At 42.7% G+C, this 18,639-nt stretch overlaps 1 protein-coding gene across 4 annotated transcripts in view; it reads right to left on the bottom strand.

Moving 5' to 3' along the window:
- The window catches only part of GPM6B (glycoprotein M6B), a 104,737-nt gene extending 86,376 nt beyond the window's left edge, over positions 1 to 18,361 (bottom strand). Inside the window, exon 1 of one of the 4 annotated variants that reach the window (XM_083612185.1) lies at positions 18,048 to 18,361. In XM_083612185.1, coding sequence (XP_083468311.1) covers positions 18,048 to 18,051 — 4 coding nt within the window. In that variant the 5' untranslated portion in view covers positions 18,052 to 18,361. The remainder of the gene's footprint in view (positions 1 to 18,047) is intronic. The other 3 variants (XM_083612183.1, XM_083612181.1, XM_083612178.1) reach the window with 3 other exon arrangements.
- Positions 18,362 to 18,639: the final 278 nt, after the last annotated feature.

The raw sequence follows: 18,639 nt of genomic DNA on the forward strand, positions 1-18,639 counted from the left end.
TCATCAAGGACAATCCATGGAACAGACTTCCCCAAATGAATTTCCCTTCTGTTTCAGAAGCCGGATCCAGGCAGGAAGCCGCTATATTGGGAACAGCAAGAACTTGCCACAACCAGTAGAGGATGCCCTTGTGTGTGGCGAACCTGCTAAACAGATGACTGCTATGAAAGCATCAGTAACAGGTTGTGGGTGGTATGGCGAAATCCCAAAACCCTTCTCTCTTGTTCAATAGGTTACCAGGAAGGAGAAAATCAATTCTGCTGGGGTTTATTTTGCTTCCTTGTTCTCTTGGGCTCAGCTGCTTTTTCCTATAGTTGGGAAGTGGAGAAGAGCAGGAGAAAGCAAACAAGCTGAAGGAAAAGTGCCTGATGGCAGCAGTCCAGAGATTATTATGGAATATGAGAAATATTACCAAGTTCAACTGGATATCTCAGAGGTAAAAGTAAAGGACCCCTGGACGGTTAAAGGTACCCCTGCCCGTACGGGCCAGTCGTGTCCGACTCTAGGGTTGCGTGCTCATCTCGCTCTAGAGGCTGTGAGCCGGCGCCGTCCGAAGACACTTCCGGGTCATGTGGCCAGCGTGACGAAGCTGCAGCTGGCGAGCCAGCACCAGCGCAGCACACGGAAACGCCGTTTACCTTCCCGCTATAAAGCGGTCCCTATTTATCTACTTGCACTTAAGAGCGCTTTCGAACTGCTAGGTGGGCAGGAGCTGGGACCGAACGACGGGAGCTCACCCCGCCGCGGGGATTCGAACCACCGACCATACGATCGGCAACCCACAGCGCCACCCACGCCTGGACGGTTAAGTCAAGTCAAATTCGAATATGGGGTGAGGTGCTCATCTCCCCTTTCAGGCCGAGGGAGCCGGCGTTTGTCTGCAGACAACATTCCAGGTCATGTGGCCAGCAGGACTAAACTGCTTCTGGTGCAACAGAACACCCTGATGAGTTTCAGAGCGCATGGAAACGCTGTTTACCTTCCCGCCCCAGTGGTACCTATTTATCTACTCACGGTAGTATACTTTTGAACTGATAGAAAGAAACACTCACATTTGGGGGGGCACTTTTTAAATCTCTCAAGGGCTCAGAGGTCCCCAGAAGCCACAATCTTGATTGTGACAGGAAATATTAGCCAAATGTCAACTTCCTCTAGTGCCTTTAAACTGAAATATTTTACAATGTAGAAAGGAGCTAAACTGAAGATGAGGATATTTGTTGTTATGGGAAAGCCCCACATCCTGTGGTCCTTTGGGGAAACAGTTATTAAGTGTGGGAGATGTTTTCTTACTGGCTTGTCTAAAGATAGTACGGGGAATGCACATCTGTAAATATAAGCAGCAATTATCGCTACTTTCTTTATACAGAGAGCCAACTTCATCATACTATTGTACTGCTCAACAAATAATAAAAAAATCAGAAAGACAAGACACGTCCTACCACAGTATTGTATTTCAGCACATTAAGAGGAAATGCACTGGCAAATCTTACAACAGAGTTCCTATTTCAGATGTGATTTTTTAAAAGCTCATTTCTTGTAAGTTAGGGAACTGGACAGCAACCCTGCTTCATCTTACTTGTTTAAATTCCATCTCCTACAGAATTGGAATTCATGCCAATGTCAACTTCTTAACTACTGTGAAAACAAACAACGCTGATTTAAAAAAGCAAACACGACATATGTTCTACTAGGCTGGAACATAGGGAGCACACGATTTCCCTACGCTGCTGGAACAGTGAACAGGCCCATTCATTTGGAAGCACGATGCAACACTGCTGGGAGTACAGCCTAGAAAACAATCAGCCCTGAAAAGCAAAATGTATGTCTGGACTGGACAGGCTCCACAGAAACTAGGCAGGGTTAGAAACCGAGATATGAAAGCTAGGAGCTAAATGGAACCTTAAACCTAGGTTATGGGCACAACAACAGAATGTCTAGGTGCATTTTTTTTTAAGAATACAAAGCTGAAAATGAATGAACTGCAACTAAAATATTATGTTCATTTCCCACATGATCTAGTGACTAGTCCTTCCCCTGCCCACCCCCCTAATATTCTCTTCTCCAGTCTTCAGAGAGTAGCTGGAAGTGTGGAGGCAGGAAAAGGTTCTCCTTTCCTTCCACTCTGTGCTTTTAATCTGAAATCTTAGGCGCAGTGCTGCACCCAGAGCTCAGAAAGTGCTCACGCTAATGAAATTCCCTGTTGCAAAATGCACTTAGAACAATGGGAGTTTCACACCTGATACTAGGTCTGCCTGTCTTCAAACTTAAAATAAGAAATGTCTATATATAATCTCCTCCATGGTATTCTCTGTCCTCAGTTGAAGTTTCTCAAAGCTCCCTTGTGATTTGGTGGTGGTGTGGTGGGCTTATTAGGGAAGGGCTGTGGCTCAAAGAGAAAAGACATGAGTTAATGGAAGAGCACAAGATTTTCATGCAGAAATCCAATCCATGCTTCATCCTCAGCATGTCCAAACCAGGACAGGGAAAGACTCCTGCCTGAGTCCCTGGATAGCCACTGCCATTCAGTGTTGGCAACAGTCATCTAGAGAAATACATGAAGTGACTCAGTATAAAGCAACTTTCTATGTTCCTAAATCGCATGCATTTCAGTCCCACCTAGATGCTCAATAGGCAGCTACAGGTAAGGATGGGGGTAAGCTGGGATTCAGCTAGGATGATGCTTCTCCTGAAACAATTGGGGGGAAGGGGTAGATACACCACTTTGCCACATCCCCTTTAACTAAAATTCTGGTCAACACTGATCTGACTACTAGAAATTTCCCTTCATCTCAGTTTCTTTCACTTCCGTTAAATATACCTTGCCAAAATCATGCCCCTCCACAGATTTCCCTACGCTGTCATTCCGCACAGACTTCTTGTCCTTACCTTCAAAGCTCCCCGTGACCATCTCCAACCTTATCTTTCTGTCCTCATTTCCCACTTTTCACTCTTACAATTATACTACCTTTCTCTATCCAAGCCTCCCACCTCACTTAAATTACTCTATTTCCCAGTGCTAAGCTTTACATGCTCCTTCCGATAATTTTTGCTATTAGCCTCATCATTGTCCTCTATCTGAACTCAAAACCCGCCAGCTTTTGGCTTAACTCTTTAGCCCTGATTTAAATGGCATCTAGGTACCAATAACTGCATTTGCTCATATTCAGCCCATTACCTCTGCCTCCCCCCACTTCTCCCTCACAAACTGTCACCATTAAGACTTTACATTTTCAATAAAGATACCACTTTGCCCATCTGATGTAATAATAAAGGAAGATCATATTCACTGCACAGCTTACTTTTCTTTTTAAAAATCAAGCAGTGCTGTAACTGCAACCAGCTAATTCCTGAATATACTAGCCAAGAGAATTAAGGACTAATCTTAACTATGAGATGGGTCACTTCTGAACTGAGAAGACGACTGGATGGGAAAAGAATGTCTGAACAGGTATGGAACAATTGCCTAATGGGCAGAATACCCAAATGTAATTACGTGAAAAATGTTGAGCATATGTAATACAGCTTGTATGTATGTAATACAGAGATTCCAAGTTCGTCAAAAGGGTCACAGGGTGCATGTTTGTTTCCATATAGAGCAACTTTTACAAAAGAAATTAACATTATACACATTGAGAAAATGCCAATCTTCATGATACTCATACTATATGTTAAGGACCACTCACATTCTACGTTATTTACTTATTTTAATACCTGCCCTTCACTGTGAGGTTCCAGAGCGGGTTACAATCCTTTACAATTCATTAAACTTGTTGTGAAAGACTGAAGACATGCCAGTAAGTAGTAGGTGTACTTAACTAACCAACTGACATATTATTGCTCAAGTTAACAGCCAACATATTTAAAGCATTTTGCCCCCACTCTTCTGAAGGAAAAAAAAGAAGTCCTCAAAGCATCTTACAAAAATCAAGACTCAGACATAAACTTGGAAGGCACAAACAAAAGGCAAAGTGACTGGGAAGGAGACGAGGGGAAAGCAAACTCAAGCAGTAGTTCCTAGTTACAGAGTTTTTATAATGGGGAGAATTCAAGTAGAGGCTCTAAAAGTTGCTAGCCGAGCCAATGTGGAGACCCTGTAGTCCCATCTCTCCATCTGCAATAGCCTGGTGGAATAGTTGCTGCCAGATCACAGCGAAGATTAGTTAGGTGCCCTCTATAGATTACATGGAATGGATAGAAGCCACAGTTCGGTAACATTCATCTCATGAGTCTACTGCAACATTTTAAAGGACTGCAACTAAAAAAAAAAAGTGCCAGTACTCACAATGAAGTTATTACATTAAGTGCCACACTTTAAACCTTTGGGGGGATAGGAACTGTGTATCCCCCAGAAACAAAGCACTGATTACATCTCTTACTCAGATTCTCAAATCTTTATTGGCATATGTACCATCTTAAGGCAGCCTTGTAAAGGAAAGTTTTCAATGTTTGATGTTTATTATGTTTTTATATTTGTTGGAAGCTGCCCAGGGTGGCTGGGGCAACCCAGTCAGATGGGCAGAGTATTATATTACTACTACTACTACTACTACTACTACTACTACAAGATTTCAGTAGGGTTCAGTACAAAAAAAAAATCACTCATCAAAAACCTGCACCGAACACTTAAGTTAGTGTTGTATAACATTCACGACTCTTCATTGTGTGTTGCAGAAACCTGGCTACTATCTCCATCTTATCTCCATACTTAGTAAGCATAAGAAAGGCTACTTTACATTTGTCTGAATGCCACTCCCTACTAATAACTGATTAATAAACTTATATCAATTTGTCTGACTGCACCAGGGGCAGTGCAAAATAATGTGCATTCCTGATTCTATTATATCTCTTGCACCTTTCTTAAGAAAACAGAGAGAGATGGTGCATGACAGCATTTGGACCACTAGAAGATTTTCCAAGTGCTTCCATGCACAAACAGCTAGGTTTTATATATCATCAATAAGATTGCTGCAATGGGCATGTCTGTGTTATGACTCTTCTTGGACATTTCCACAGGTCAATGCTGAAACAATGGCAGTATTTCCACATAATGCTAAGCCAAGGATGTGGTGCACTGACCACATATGCAAGCCTGATCACTTCAGCTTCAGTCCTTCTCCTGTATGAGTGGGGTACAAACCAGGAAAGGGATAGGCAGCTAAGTGCTATATTCAAACCTAGGATTATGGTCTCTCTCTCTAACAAGTAACGACTGCTAGCCTGTGGTTTTATGAAAAGTGAAAAAGAATCATTAAAAGGGGTGCTAACAAAAAATTGTCCAGCTGCTGAAATCATCAGCCAGTTGGAAAATTAAAAAGATTGCTCCCAGAAGCAAGAATAAGAAGTCCTAAAAGCAGAAGGCATGAAGGAGGAGGAGGACGTGGGTGGGGTGTGGTGAGAGAAGGGTGGAGTTCAAGATAAACCAAGGAGAGAAATCAGGGTAAATGACCAACTATGTCTCCTCAATAGTGTCTTGTGACAGTACTTTCCCTCCTTTCCAGACGTTATTGTCCTGTAGTGAAAATCTGGGTTGTGCGAAGTTAGAGGTTCATTCAGAATTGATGTAATCCACATTAAGCAAAAGTATGGATGGGCCCGAAGTGTGACCTGGCTCCACCCACAATTCCACTGGCAACAATTGCACCATGGGATACAGTTTCCAGAGCTGCTCAAGCATAGCTAAGCCAACACAATTTTAACACAAGTTAAAACAAGGATGCACTTCTCTCCATCAACCACATGAAGCGGGAATGAGCTATGCCCAAGTGTGAAAGTACGTCATTATCTGGCACTTCAGAAGAGATGTTAGCAAGAAGTTTTACACCAGGAAGGTAGCATTTGCAGGCAAAAGTTAGTCTGTTTTTATGAGCAGTGATGAGTACACCCAGACTGCTCTGAAAAACAGTTAATACTTTGCTTCATGCTTTTCACTGACCATGTTTGGACTATTAGAGCATGACATAATAAGCTGAAATATGAACAAGTCTTTCAGCTGCACACAAAGCTTCTTTGCTTTTCCCTTTGAACAAGTGAGCAAGCAAACAGGAGGCCCTCCATTAACTATAAACCAGGGAATTATGGCCAACAACTTCAGAACAAGTCAGAATATTCAAACATGGTTTGAAGTCTATTCATTGCAAAGCTGTTAACCATAGTTTCCTGGTTCAGACAAAACAAGAAACTCTAGTTAAAAGAAGATTTCCTGCCTGGTTGGTTTACCCCTTCACACATGGGTGTTGCATATACAGCAAGGAGGCTTCTTCATATGTCAACTTACTAAGTCAAAATATGACCACCCAAACTCTCCCACAAAATGGTACAATTAAGCACTGTCTTCTCTCAGCATTTTATGCAAGGGGCGTCAGCTGTGAGTCAATCGCCCAAGGAGAAAATCTGAATCCTACATTCTGTACTGCTGCCTCTGAAATGGACAGCTGCATTAGTACACTGTTTTAAAGGAAATCCATTTGACATACACAGAAACTAGTCTGCTCTTCTGAACTCAATATGCCTGTGTTCTGTAGATTAATACCATGCTCCAGCTGTGCTTATATGTTTTTTCCCTCCATGGAATAATGCTGTTAAAACCACAGATCCCTTTGTTATATATCTTATGGGGATAATTCACAAGAGTAGTACTTGCCTAAACAGAGCTTCCATCAGCAGCTGCTCCCACCAATATTTATTTTCAATTTGTCACAAATATAAGAGTCACTGTGTCCATGGCTTAGGAAAATCTGGGTTCAAATCCCTATTTACCATCAAGCTGAGTGGTTGACCTGGGCCAGTCACATGCTTTCAGCCTAGTCACCTCCACAGGATTTTTGTGAGGTTAGAATAAGTGCAACCTCCATGCATGTGCATTGTTGTGAGCTGTTTGGAGGAAGGATGGAATGAAAATGTGAGATACAAATAATGGATATGAAGATATGGCAATAATTATGGTATCTGATTGCAAGATCTAGTAATCATATATGGTAGGAATCATACTCTGTTTCCTATTCACAGCAGGGAACAACTTCCCAAAGACTAAAAACAGATTACTGTTTTTGGAATAAAATTTAGATATGGATTTGTGCACAACTGATGCCTTTTTACTGGCAACTTGTCAAGCTAGACAGAAGTTAATAGGTGTCAAACATCACAGGGAAGCAAAGCTTTAATTTCCTCAGATCAGGATTCCAGACAATGTTTACAGACAACTTTTTCGCAAAGGATTATTCAAGTAGTTCCCACTCCCCTTATAAACATCGGCTGGCTGAAATCTAAGATGGGGGGGGGGATTACACCAAACTCTGCATTTATTTCCCCAGAATCTCTTCCCCTTTTTTCAGCACGCTCTCCAACATCAACAAGAACTCTCCAGACATCTGTGCTGTGGGTATTGTAGCCCCCGAAAGTTGGGTCACAAACATAACCTCAGTATAGCATCAGGCTGGTACATCCATGCTTCATCAAAATGTGCCAAGATTTCCATTCCATTCTGCTGACTTGCTTTGATAAACAAGCAAAATTGCAACTTGGAGAGAGGGGCAGAGGAGGTGGGCAGGCAAGGGGATGTATCTTTGAAAGTGTCAGTTGCAGACTTTTAAAATTTTTATTTCAGTTGTGGGTTCCTCTAGTGGTGCATAGTTACAAGTGAATAGACATTCCACTGAGTGCAACTTGGTACAGAGACACGTCCATATCTAGATGTACATTCTGACCTGCTTTTTTACCAGCTGCATTGACTGCTAGTAAAGGTAGATCTGCAAGCATGCACATATAGACCATTCTGCCTTGACATTAAGATCTGCTTGAGAATCTCTGCATATAGGCCCACTGTAAGATCAAATTGGCTGGAGAGCACAAGAGACAAGACCTTCTCAGTTGTGACTTCTAGCTTATGGAACTCCCCCCCCCCAACAATCTCCATTTGGCCCAAAGTTTAGAAACTTACCTGTTTTGAGTGAGCTTCTCTAAAGTTCTTTAATGCTGCTGGTCTGGAATTATTAAGCTGTTTTAACCATCTTTTAGAGGTGTGGCATTGTTTGGAGAATAATCTGCTGGGTTAACTAATGTTTAAAACACTCTGGGCCATGTAAGCTTTTATGATACTGTTCTCCAATTCTGAATCATCAATATGAATGTGTTGTTCTAATGCATTTTGTGTGCTTTATTGCTGTTGTGAGCTATACCTGTATACCTGAAGGAGTGTCTCCACCCCCATCGTTCAGCCTGGACACTGAGGTCCAGCTCTGAGGGCCTTGTGGTGGTTCCCTCACTGCGAGAAGTGGGGTTACCGGGAACCAGGCAGAAGGCCTTTTTGGTAGTGGCACCTGCCCTGTGGAACGCCCTCCCAACAGATGTCAAGGAAATAAGCAACTATTCTGCTTTTAAAAGACATCTGAAGGCAGCCCTGTTTAGGGAAGTTTTTAATTTTTAATGCTGTATTGTGTTTTTAATATTTGATTGGGTGCCGCCCAGAGTGGCTGGGAAAACGCAGCCAGATGGGCGGGGTATAAATAATAAATTATTATTATTATTAAGAATGACACAAATATAAATCAAATCAATGATATTAGGAGGATGGAACACTGGGACAGTGATACCTGTTAGTTATAGGGAGACACCTAAATACAGAGACGCTTTCATCCTTGCATACAACAGACCCATGTGGTGGAATTCAGCAGCAAATGTAGAATTCTCCTTCTTGTTGTTTATCAAAGTGCAAAATGGAAGCAATGGAGAAACTTGCTGGGGAGTTGCACTTGGTGGAACAAGATGCGTAACCCTTTTCTTGTCTGCCACCACTTCTTGTCTGCAACACCCCCCCCCCCAAACTGCTTTTCTTCATTTGATGAGCAGATGGTGGAGTCCTTAGCTAGGGAAAAACCAGCATGGGGAAACTGCAGAGGATCCCTGCTCAAATCTCCTCACTGCTTAGTAGATGTGTGGCAAGCACGGGACTGGGAACTGCCACATTTTAATGAAGCGCTACAGTAAGTCACTTTCTCTTATATTAAATTTTATGTTTTTCACCTTTCTGACTAAAGGTAGAAGGTGATAATATTCAATTCCATGGATGAACAGGTCACCTCTAACGATGACATGCTCAGGAAGCCAACGTATTCATAAATGAAAACTTTACTGAAGGTCACAATAAAGAGGAACTTATGAATCTGTTGGGGTTTTGTTTTTGGTTTTTTTGGAGAGATATTTACCTTATGTTTCTTTGTCTCTAGAGCAACTCCAATTTATATTCTGTTGAATCTTCATTGGAGACCACTGCTTGGAATATCTAGACTATAGACAATCTGATTGCCACTGTGAGTGCATACTATAGCCTCCATTAAGTTAAGCAGTGGAGACAGCACTACACTCTTACTTTTTTCAGAGGCACAGTGTCCCTCATCATCCTTCCTTTTATTTTCTGTTTTGTCAGAGTAGTAACCAAAGTCATCTTTCTTGAGTCTTATTCAACAGCAGATTGATAGCTGGGTCAGCAGCCTTTACGGTCAGTGGACACATCTGGAATTTTGAGAGAGCACCATGGGCGCCAGTCACAAAATGGCTGCCATGAGGTCTGTGGCATAACACAATAACTGCCACATCTGAAAGAGAGGCAGGATTACAAAATGGTGTTGGAATGTCCCCACATCAATGGAGAAAAGGCAATACTCACTGCTCTACAACACATTACAGCTAATCTCTATCTATTCAGAGTAGAAGATAGGGTGGGTGTCTAACCTTGGCGCCCAATGTGGACAAGTTTAATGCAGGAGCATCACAACTCGGAATCAGGAGTGGAGCAAAAAAACCACCCACCAGTCTTTTGTGTACTGTGGATTTGCTGAGATCTTTCTCTGGCACCCTAGGAAGTACCGACAGGCACTCACAGGCACAACGTTGGCCATTACTGTTCTATATCAACATTACTGTGCAAGTAAAAGGGCAACATTGATCCCAGCCTTAGGCAGGGAGTTCCTTGCGTGACCCGTCCTGACCCTGCATAGATTAGAAGAGATTTCAGAATTCCAGAAGATGGGGACAACCTTCAAGGGTGTAAGGATGTGAACAGATGCTAGGAGAGGATATTATTATTAGATATTATCCTTCCTTCCTCACATTTGTGAGTTCAGCACAGTGCATCCCTTTGAAGCTTTAAAAGCTATCCCACAGTGTGGGTGCTCATGTAACTGTGCTGACTTGATATGTGAACTAAGATATCATGCATGAACTGAACACAATGGAATTTAGGCTCAGTTTAAGAACGTTAAAAAATGAAAGTGTGGAATTCTTTAGTACTTTAGAACAAGTGTTCACTATGATCTTCCTGTTACATAAGCAAGCAAAATAACCGAACAAAGTTCAGAGGGCAATGATATACATTAAAGTTAAAACAATCCAAAGTGTCAAATTCTGTCATCTGACTTGAACAGAGAACTTATTCAAGGAACCATTGATCAAAGCAAGTTCAAGATCTCTCATAATATTTTAAACAATACAGTCCAGTGTGTTTTCATGCTTAACTTTAAAAGCGTATTATGACTCACTACATTGTAAGAAAAGAATCAGTTGTGTGATAGCTCACATACAAAAACCACAGACTTTTTTTTTTTAAATGCTTGGTTCCCTTAGTTTATCATTCAAATGAGATCTGAAACAAACAAACAAAAAGACAATAAAGTTTCAAGAACAATGGATTATTTATTTAGGTAAAGAGAGATAGCAATTAATATTTTTAAGTTCATCAGGGGGAAAGTATGCATATGAAAAGAAAGGATTTAAGCGTGTACTGGACCAAAGGATCCCACAATTGAAATGTAGCCAACTATAATGACCAATACTAATCAAATTTGACCATTACTGTGTCTCACAAAGGGTTTTTAATCCTGCCTGGACAAAATGTACAGTTGAATAGGAAGAAAGAGGGCTGCTTTTCTTTCAGGATTTGCCTCCAGCTGTTCAGAAGAAGAAAGCACAGTTTAAACACAAACAGATTTGTCTTTCTTTTCCCAGTTCAAATCGTACGTTGGAGCCCTAACTCCAGGTAGTTAAAAGTATGCTGTTCATGGAGTTTGTAACTAACATAACTTTTCAACAGTAGCAGTGTGGCCAAAGGTCTATCTAGTTGATTTTCTTGAAGTTACCTTTTCAAAAGTTTGCTGAAAAAATGTGTGCCATCTTCTCTCTCAAACAAAAAGTGGCATTAGTCTGCCGACAAGAGACGGAGATACAGAGAGCTGATGTTTGTGTAATCAACTTTTCTTTAGTATTCTCCAGCTATGTCCTTTAAAAGTGGAGGGAGGAACTGGCCTGCTCATTTCCTCTTCTCTTATGAAAACCCCAGTGTTCAAGACCCATTCAGCTTAGTCGGTCTCACGCCAAGGAATCTGGCTACAAGATTGTTTCTCAGGCATGTAACAGGGTTTAGACTGAAAAGGGAGGGGTTGAGATGGAAGTTAGTAACACATGGACAGTTAACAAGCAGCCAGATCCAACTATTCCTCTGGCACAATATCTTCCTAAGCCTGCTTTAGAGGGAGGAGCTCTGTTGTACAATCCTCTGTCAGCAAAAGGTATTTGCATGCACAAGGCAGGTTTGCCAGTGTATCTATTGACACCAACGAGGTATATAACAAAACATCCTTCTCTTGAAATATCCAAGTCGTTTTTGCTTTTAGCATGGCATTCATATCTAAGTTCTGCTTTTCATCCAAACCTCTGAGAGGCACAGCAAAAGTCTACAGGGAACAACTGAGGTGCAGCTCTGAAGTCTGGATGTTCCGTCAGCAGCAGTTCAGGGGAACTGCTGGGCAATGCAGTAACTTGAAAAGGGTTGCCTGCCCTCGACTCAAAGGCTACAATAACCCCAAAAGGGTATGGTGGCTTGCCTGATCTAGTATTCAAACAAACAAGCACGAAAGTCAGAAAATCCATCTGATGTAGTCAAGTCTATAAGCCAGTTAGGAAATTTCCTAATAATTCAAAATCTATCAAGAGGTAAACCAAGTGTCTGCACAGCTACCAAAAGCATGAGGACCTGTCTGGAACTGAAGCTCCTGTTGAGGTGGCTAGCCTAACCCAGAGTGCTTTGAGAATGTCTTCACAACTCAAACTGCATTCTGAGGACCGGTTTAAAGATGGACAGAGTTCAGAGTCCTTTCCCCCCACCTCAATTGGTAACATCAGGCGTCAAGTAACTACTTACCATAACTGGGCAGTTCCTGTTAGTTTGCTCATTCCTTAATGTGGTTTACTGATCAAAGCTTGTTCAGGTTCTCATTAATTATTGGCATCAACTATGCCAGCTAAGCAATGGTATTAGAAAACAGTATCTCATCCAACTCTCATCCCTCACTTCCCTGAGCTTCCCTAGTGAAATCTATCCAGCTCCCTTTGCACCAGAAGGGCAAGTCAATAGCCCAGGTAGATAAGAATATTGGAAAGAGTGTGACTTCTATAAGTTAGCTGCTGGGTGAAGTGCATTCAGAGCTCCATCGGGAGGAACACTGTTAGTTGCCCTTGTGTTACAGAGGCCTGATTGGAGTCCAAAGGAAGTTGGGTATTTAATGCCACCAGTCCTGTGCTGTGGAAGGAACATTCTTTCAGCAGAGATTTGGCAGGCAAAACCGCTTGGCTTTCAGGTGTATCTTGAATGCCCTTTCATGCCAAGAAGCCTTAACAGGTGTTTAAATTGATTAACAAGTCACTTTAATGATTTGTATTGTTTACAATGGCATTTTATGTTTTACAGCTGTACACTACCACCACCCATATTTTACGATATGGCTGTATAGAATAAACAAATGTTCTGATCGCAACTAACACTTTCAGGCAGGATGGAACATTTACAAACGTTTTAGAGTGGCCTTTGAGAAAGGAATAACTTGCTGTTTTAAAACAAAAATCAAGACTGTTGCTTTAACAGCCCTGGCCAAAGCAACATTGTTTCTGGATGCTTCCAGTCCTGCTCTGGGCAGCAGTCCTTTTGCTTATCTTCTTCACATGCTTGCTATTGTAAGCAAGACTCCAGTCTTGCCCTACAGTAGGTCACTGTCCCCAAATGCTGCTTATCAAGCCTAAAACTGTCAAAACAACACTACGTCTCCGGGTCCAAATATCTGATGGTACACTTTACAGAACTGATCATACAGTATAAGGTTTCTTCTTTTTTATCCTTTGTTGTTATCATGTTAAAACAACAGAAATGCAAACATACCCCCACCCCAGTTTAAGAGTCCATATCTTATTTAATTAGCTAAAAACCTGGGAGAAGAGGAATGTTTTTTGCCTGGCATATAAAGTTATGTAACAAAGGTGCCAGATGAGCCTCCCTGGGGAGAGCATTCCACAAATGGGGAGCCACCACAGAAAAGGCCCATTCTCATGTTGCCACCTCCAGAACTCTCATGGAGAAGGAACACAAAGGAGAGCCTCAGATGACGAGCACATGGTCGGGGTTGGTTCATATGGGTAGAGGCAGTCCTTGAGATATTGCGGTCCTGAGCCATTTAAGGCTTTATAGGTCAAAACCAGAACTTTGAATTGCAGCAATCTAACCTAGAAGTTACCAGAGCATATACAACAGAAGTTAGGTTATCCCTATTCACATAGGGGTGCAACTGGGTCGTCATTTGAAGCTGATGAAAGACACCCTGTGCCACTGAAGCCACCTGAGCCTTAGGTGACGCAAAAAATCGAGAAGTACCTGTTCCTTCAGAGAGAGTGTGTGTAACCCCGTCAAGAACAGGCAACCCCCCATCCATCACGTTCTAGGGAACTGCCCACTAAAAGTGCCTCTGTCTCATCTAGATTGAGCTTCAGTTTGTTGGCTCTCATCCCGTCTGCTACTGAGGCTAGACCTCAGTCTAGCACATTTACTGCCACACCTGCAGATGTAAAGGAGAATTAGAGCTCTGGGTCATCAGCATATTGCTGACAATATACTCCAAAACTCTGAATGACCCCACTCATGGTTTCATGTAGATGCTGTACAGCATGAGGGATAAAACTGAACAATAGGGCCAAATAGCACTCCCAAGCATCACCTTCTGGAAACAACTATCCAAGTAAGACTTGGGAGAGTCACTCCAAAAGGATACCGTAGGCAATGGCATTGAAAGCTGCTGAGAGGTTGGAATGAACAGGGACATATTTTCCCCCCCTCTCTCCCAAAAGAGGTCATCATACAGGGCAACCCAAGCAGTTTCTGTGCCAAAACAGGGCCTAACCCCCAATTGAAATAGATCTTAAAAATCTGTTTCCTCCAGGAGCACCTGAATATGACCCTTGCCCAAGAAAGGGAGATTGCCAACTGGCTGGCAATGATTTTTCGAATCTGGGGAGGGTTTCCCCCCCCCCTTTATCAATGTTATAATACAGTGGTACCTCAGGTTAAGTACTTAATTCGTTCCGGAGGACCGTACTTAACCTGAAACTGTTCTCAACCTGAAGCACCACTTTAGCTAATGGGGCCTCCTGCTGCCGCTGTGCTGCCAGAGCACGATTTCTGTTCTCATCCTGAAGCAAAGTTCTTAACCTGAAGCACTATTTCTGGGTTAGCGGAGTCTGTAACCTGAAGCGTATGTAACCTGAGGTACCACTGTAGTACTTTAAAAACATCCTTTTTTACCACAAGTAATATTAAACATATAAATTGAAAACAAAGATATCTAAGATTCAATATCAGAACTAATGGCAACAATAATCAGGAAACATTTCACCTCTCTCTCCAACTCTTGCTTATCATTGTGATTGTACTCTTTATGGTTCTCTCCTCCCCCTTCCACATTTTAATCGATATTCTTCAATACTGCCCTAGTCTCATGATTTAATTTAGTCAGTCAATAAACGTTTAAAGTCTTAATGTTTTACTGCATTAATGAATCTTAGTAGAAGAATGGCCTACCAAATTCCATAACAGTTAATCAGTTTCAAGTCATGTGTAGAAGCAATTAAGTAGATAGCACAGGATGCCAATAAAAAAATCATTCTAGAACCTTAATGGTTTGGCTACCATTTCAATTGCCAATCTTTCAATCTTAGGACTAAGAGATGCGTATCCTTGGATAGGGTGCAGTTGCTTAGCAGACCTGACCCGCTTCTGTACAACGAGTTCAATGTTTAATTTTGCTTTTCAACTCTTAAGCACACAGCTCAATGAGACCTGTATCCAAGTTTATGTTTAGTGGCCCATTTCTGCTGCAAAGAGGCAAAACAATACAGATTGCTTGCAACCATCTTCGACGAATGGGCAGAAACTAGTTTTAAAACTGTTTAGCGTGCTTTAAAAAAAAAGAAGTTAATAGGAGTACATTGTATCATTTTGGAATTGCGAAATGAACCGCGTGCACCCACATACACAAAGCCAGTCTGTTTGAGCTCTTGTGCAAAATAAACTTCTGTGCACCCAACAAATGTATCCAATACCTGGATACATACATGTATCCATATCCACAATGCTCACCCAAGCCTGTTTGAACAGGCTGAATAAGTTTTTTTATATGCACACACACACACACACACTGCCCAGAAGCACTAAATTGTCTATAACCAAATCTGGATCAAGGCCAACACAAGTAGATTAATATAAATGGCACTTTCCCCATCAACTTCATTGGAGTGGAGAGTGAACTCCCTATTTGTCAAGGTTAAAAGGGACAGTTCTTCTTCTGCCTGCCCTTCCTCCCTTCTTTCAAAGTTAAGCAAGCACTGCAATTCAGGAGCCTAATCTTCATTCCCAATGTATAAGGAATTGTGGAAACCATAAAGCAGTTTGAGAATGTCAGCTAATTTGATGCTGTACATCCGCTCTGGCTTTGGCCAACCAAGACCATATAGACATATAATTTAAACTAAAACCAGATGCACGGTACAAACATCTGGATACTAACATAGGGATATGAGCTGATAAACAGCAGTCTTGCTCTGATAACCTTCGTTGGGTCATATAAAGTCTAAAACTGAGCAACTTGGTCTTCTTTATCTGAAGCGTCAGCATTTTATAAAACTTCTGCTCTACCCAGGAGCCAAAGGAATTCATTTTAACCTTCCAAACCAAAAAAGCTTATTGTAAGCAAACTATACAATAGATAGCCTGAGATCCATCTGTGTGCTGAATTTCAATTATTCCAATTATTATGAGAACCAAGATATCCTGCACATATTAAAGTTTACAATTCCAAAATAGAATATTAGGGTCCCCCCCTCAATTGTATCTGCAAAGACACAAGAACAACCACAATCAAACAAGAACTCTGAATAAGCCCTTCCGATTTCAGTTTTTACATCTTTTTTTAAACTTACTGCTCTTCTAAGTATTGCCACACTCCAGAAATCCCCTTAAAATTGGTCACAATTGTGTTCACAGTTGATCCCCCCCCCCGTACATGTTTAGCTAGATCATGCCTCTTTTTTTCTTTTTTGAGCAGCCAGTGTTAAAGACCTTCCCTAAATAAATATTTTTTTCTGCATAAATTCCTGTTAGGACACCTACGAAGTTTTGGTCATAAAAAATACACTGTGAATATACTCTACCACAATGGGGAAAAACATTCTTGGCTATTTCTCCTGCCACTTCAGTGTTATCTCTAACCTACAATTTCTATACCTACTCTTCCTGATCAGTATGCCACACTTTCTCTACCTCTGCCCAGCCCCCTGCAATAACGGGCCCTCACTAAATAAGGACTTCCTGCAATTAATTCAAGTCAGTCACCACACCTTCCATATGCTATGTACTATATACCTATTTATTTGATGACCATATAAGCAAAGCAGTGTCTCAGGAGTGCATTAGTACATTTATGCTGACTGCAAAATTATTACACGTGTCACAAAGAACTGATACTGTGCTTAATTCTCACAACTTCATCCAAAAAATAAATCCCTGAGATGACTTTTTTTTAAGTAGTCTACAGCTGGAATGCATTAGTGAAATCTTTGCCATATACTTTTAGCCATCAAGACTGAACTCCAGTGCATCGTTATTTCAATAACTCAAAAGAGCTTTAAAAGTAGTTAAATACCTTTTTTGTGGGGAGGGAGGGAGGGATATGCAAAGTAAAAGGAGGTGTAAAGTAGAGAGGGTTGTCATTTGCACAAAGATCAGGCAAAACCTTTCCCACAAGGACACCCGCTCGGTCCATGACTTTCAGAATATATCTATTGATTGTGTTTAATGAAGCAGGCTTTAAAGTCATACAACCCTAAACGAAGACACAAGCCAGGACTTATGACTTATAGCCAAGTATAAATTCTCAGTTGGGCTGGGTGGACACACTTAATTCAAAAAAGCGAACATCGTAGCCAAGATCTCAAAAAGGTGAAACTGTTTGCTTATGCCTTTCCTCTAACCATCCCTTTCCAAAATCCAGCTCCAACCCACCAGAGGCAGATTAGATCTGATTTGTTACAATTTAAAAAAGGGGCACAGTAAGAGTGTGAGAGTCCATGAACTATATGCAGGGCAGTATTGCCGTTTTAAAGTCATGTTACAGTTTTGAAGTCATGTACCAAAACAAAGCATGCATCTTAAGCTTGCTCCTGCACACTGCTTTGTGTCTGGTCAGAAGCTTTAAGAGAGCAGACAAAACTCCACTGCAGGGTGATCTGTGGCCAGCGGGGCTCTAACCTTACTGCAAAGTTAAAGGGAGAAGAGGGAGCCTTCCTGGTATCTCAGGGCTCCCTCGGCTGCGTTTCGTCGCTTCCCCTTCCCTCCTCTCAGCATCCCGAGGAAGACCCTGGGATCTCAAAGGGCAAAGCAACTCCCAACTTCTTCCCAATGCTCAGCACCTCTCTCCCGCCTCCCCAAAGAAAGACCCGCGCGCACAAGAGCACGTGCAGAGTGCCTCTCCCATCCCAGCCAGTATCTGCAATAAGAAGAAAGGAGGCTTCTCCAGAGGGTAAAATGCAGGGGCGCTTAAGAGTTTGAGGTTCCCTCTGCTGCAAAAATTACCCAAGTTGGGGTCCCGCCCCGCTCACACCCGCCTGAAGGGGTCGAGGGGAAGGCAGTTCAAACCCCGGTGCCGTTTTCAAGACAAGAGCCGAAGCAGCCCTTCTCTTACCCATGGCGTCTGGCAGGCGTGCAGGTGGCTCGGCTGGCGGCGGCAGTGGCGACTTCCCCGCTTGTCCTTCAAGGCTGGCTTTTCCCCGGCTGGCTGCGAGGAGACGAGCAAACTCCTCCCGGCGGCGTCCTCTCTCGGAACAGGCGCCTCAGCTGCTGCTGCTCCTCCGCGCGCCGCTCCCGCCCTGGACGCGCTCTCGCGCCTGCTTGGCCGAAGGGGGCGGGGCCTGCGCGGAGCCGCCTCAGAGAGGAGACCCCGCCGCGGGTCGGCAGGCCGGGGAGGCTGGAAGCTCCGCGGAGGCGGCTCTTCGCCTCTTCGAGGTTCCCGGGCATTGTGTGGCTCTCTACATGCGCCTTGAAACCAACTCTCTCTCCATGGGGAAGGATATCTCTCGAGTAACACCATTGGGGCTCCAAGGAATACACGCTTGTAGTGGTGCGCGTGCGCCCTCAGGTGCGCCCGGAGATAAGAAGGCGCCTTCTATTGAGCCGGCCCCTTGGCCCATCTAGCTCGGTTTCTAGATGGCACCTGGAACCTTCTCCGCGCCCAACAGAGGCTCCACCAATGAGCTACGACCTTCAGTGTTGTTGTT

This window comes from Podarcis filfolensis (genome assembly GCF_964270895.1).
Source record: "Podarcis filfolensis genome assembly, chromosome: 4".
Lineage (NCBI taxonomy): Eukaryota > Metazoa > Chordata > Lepidosauria > Squamata > Lacertidae > Podarcis > Podarcis filfolensis.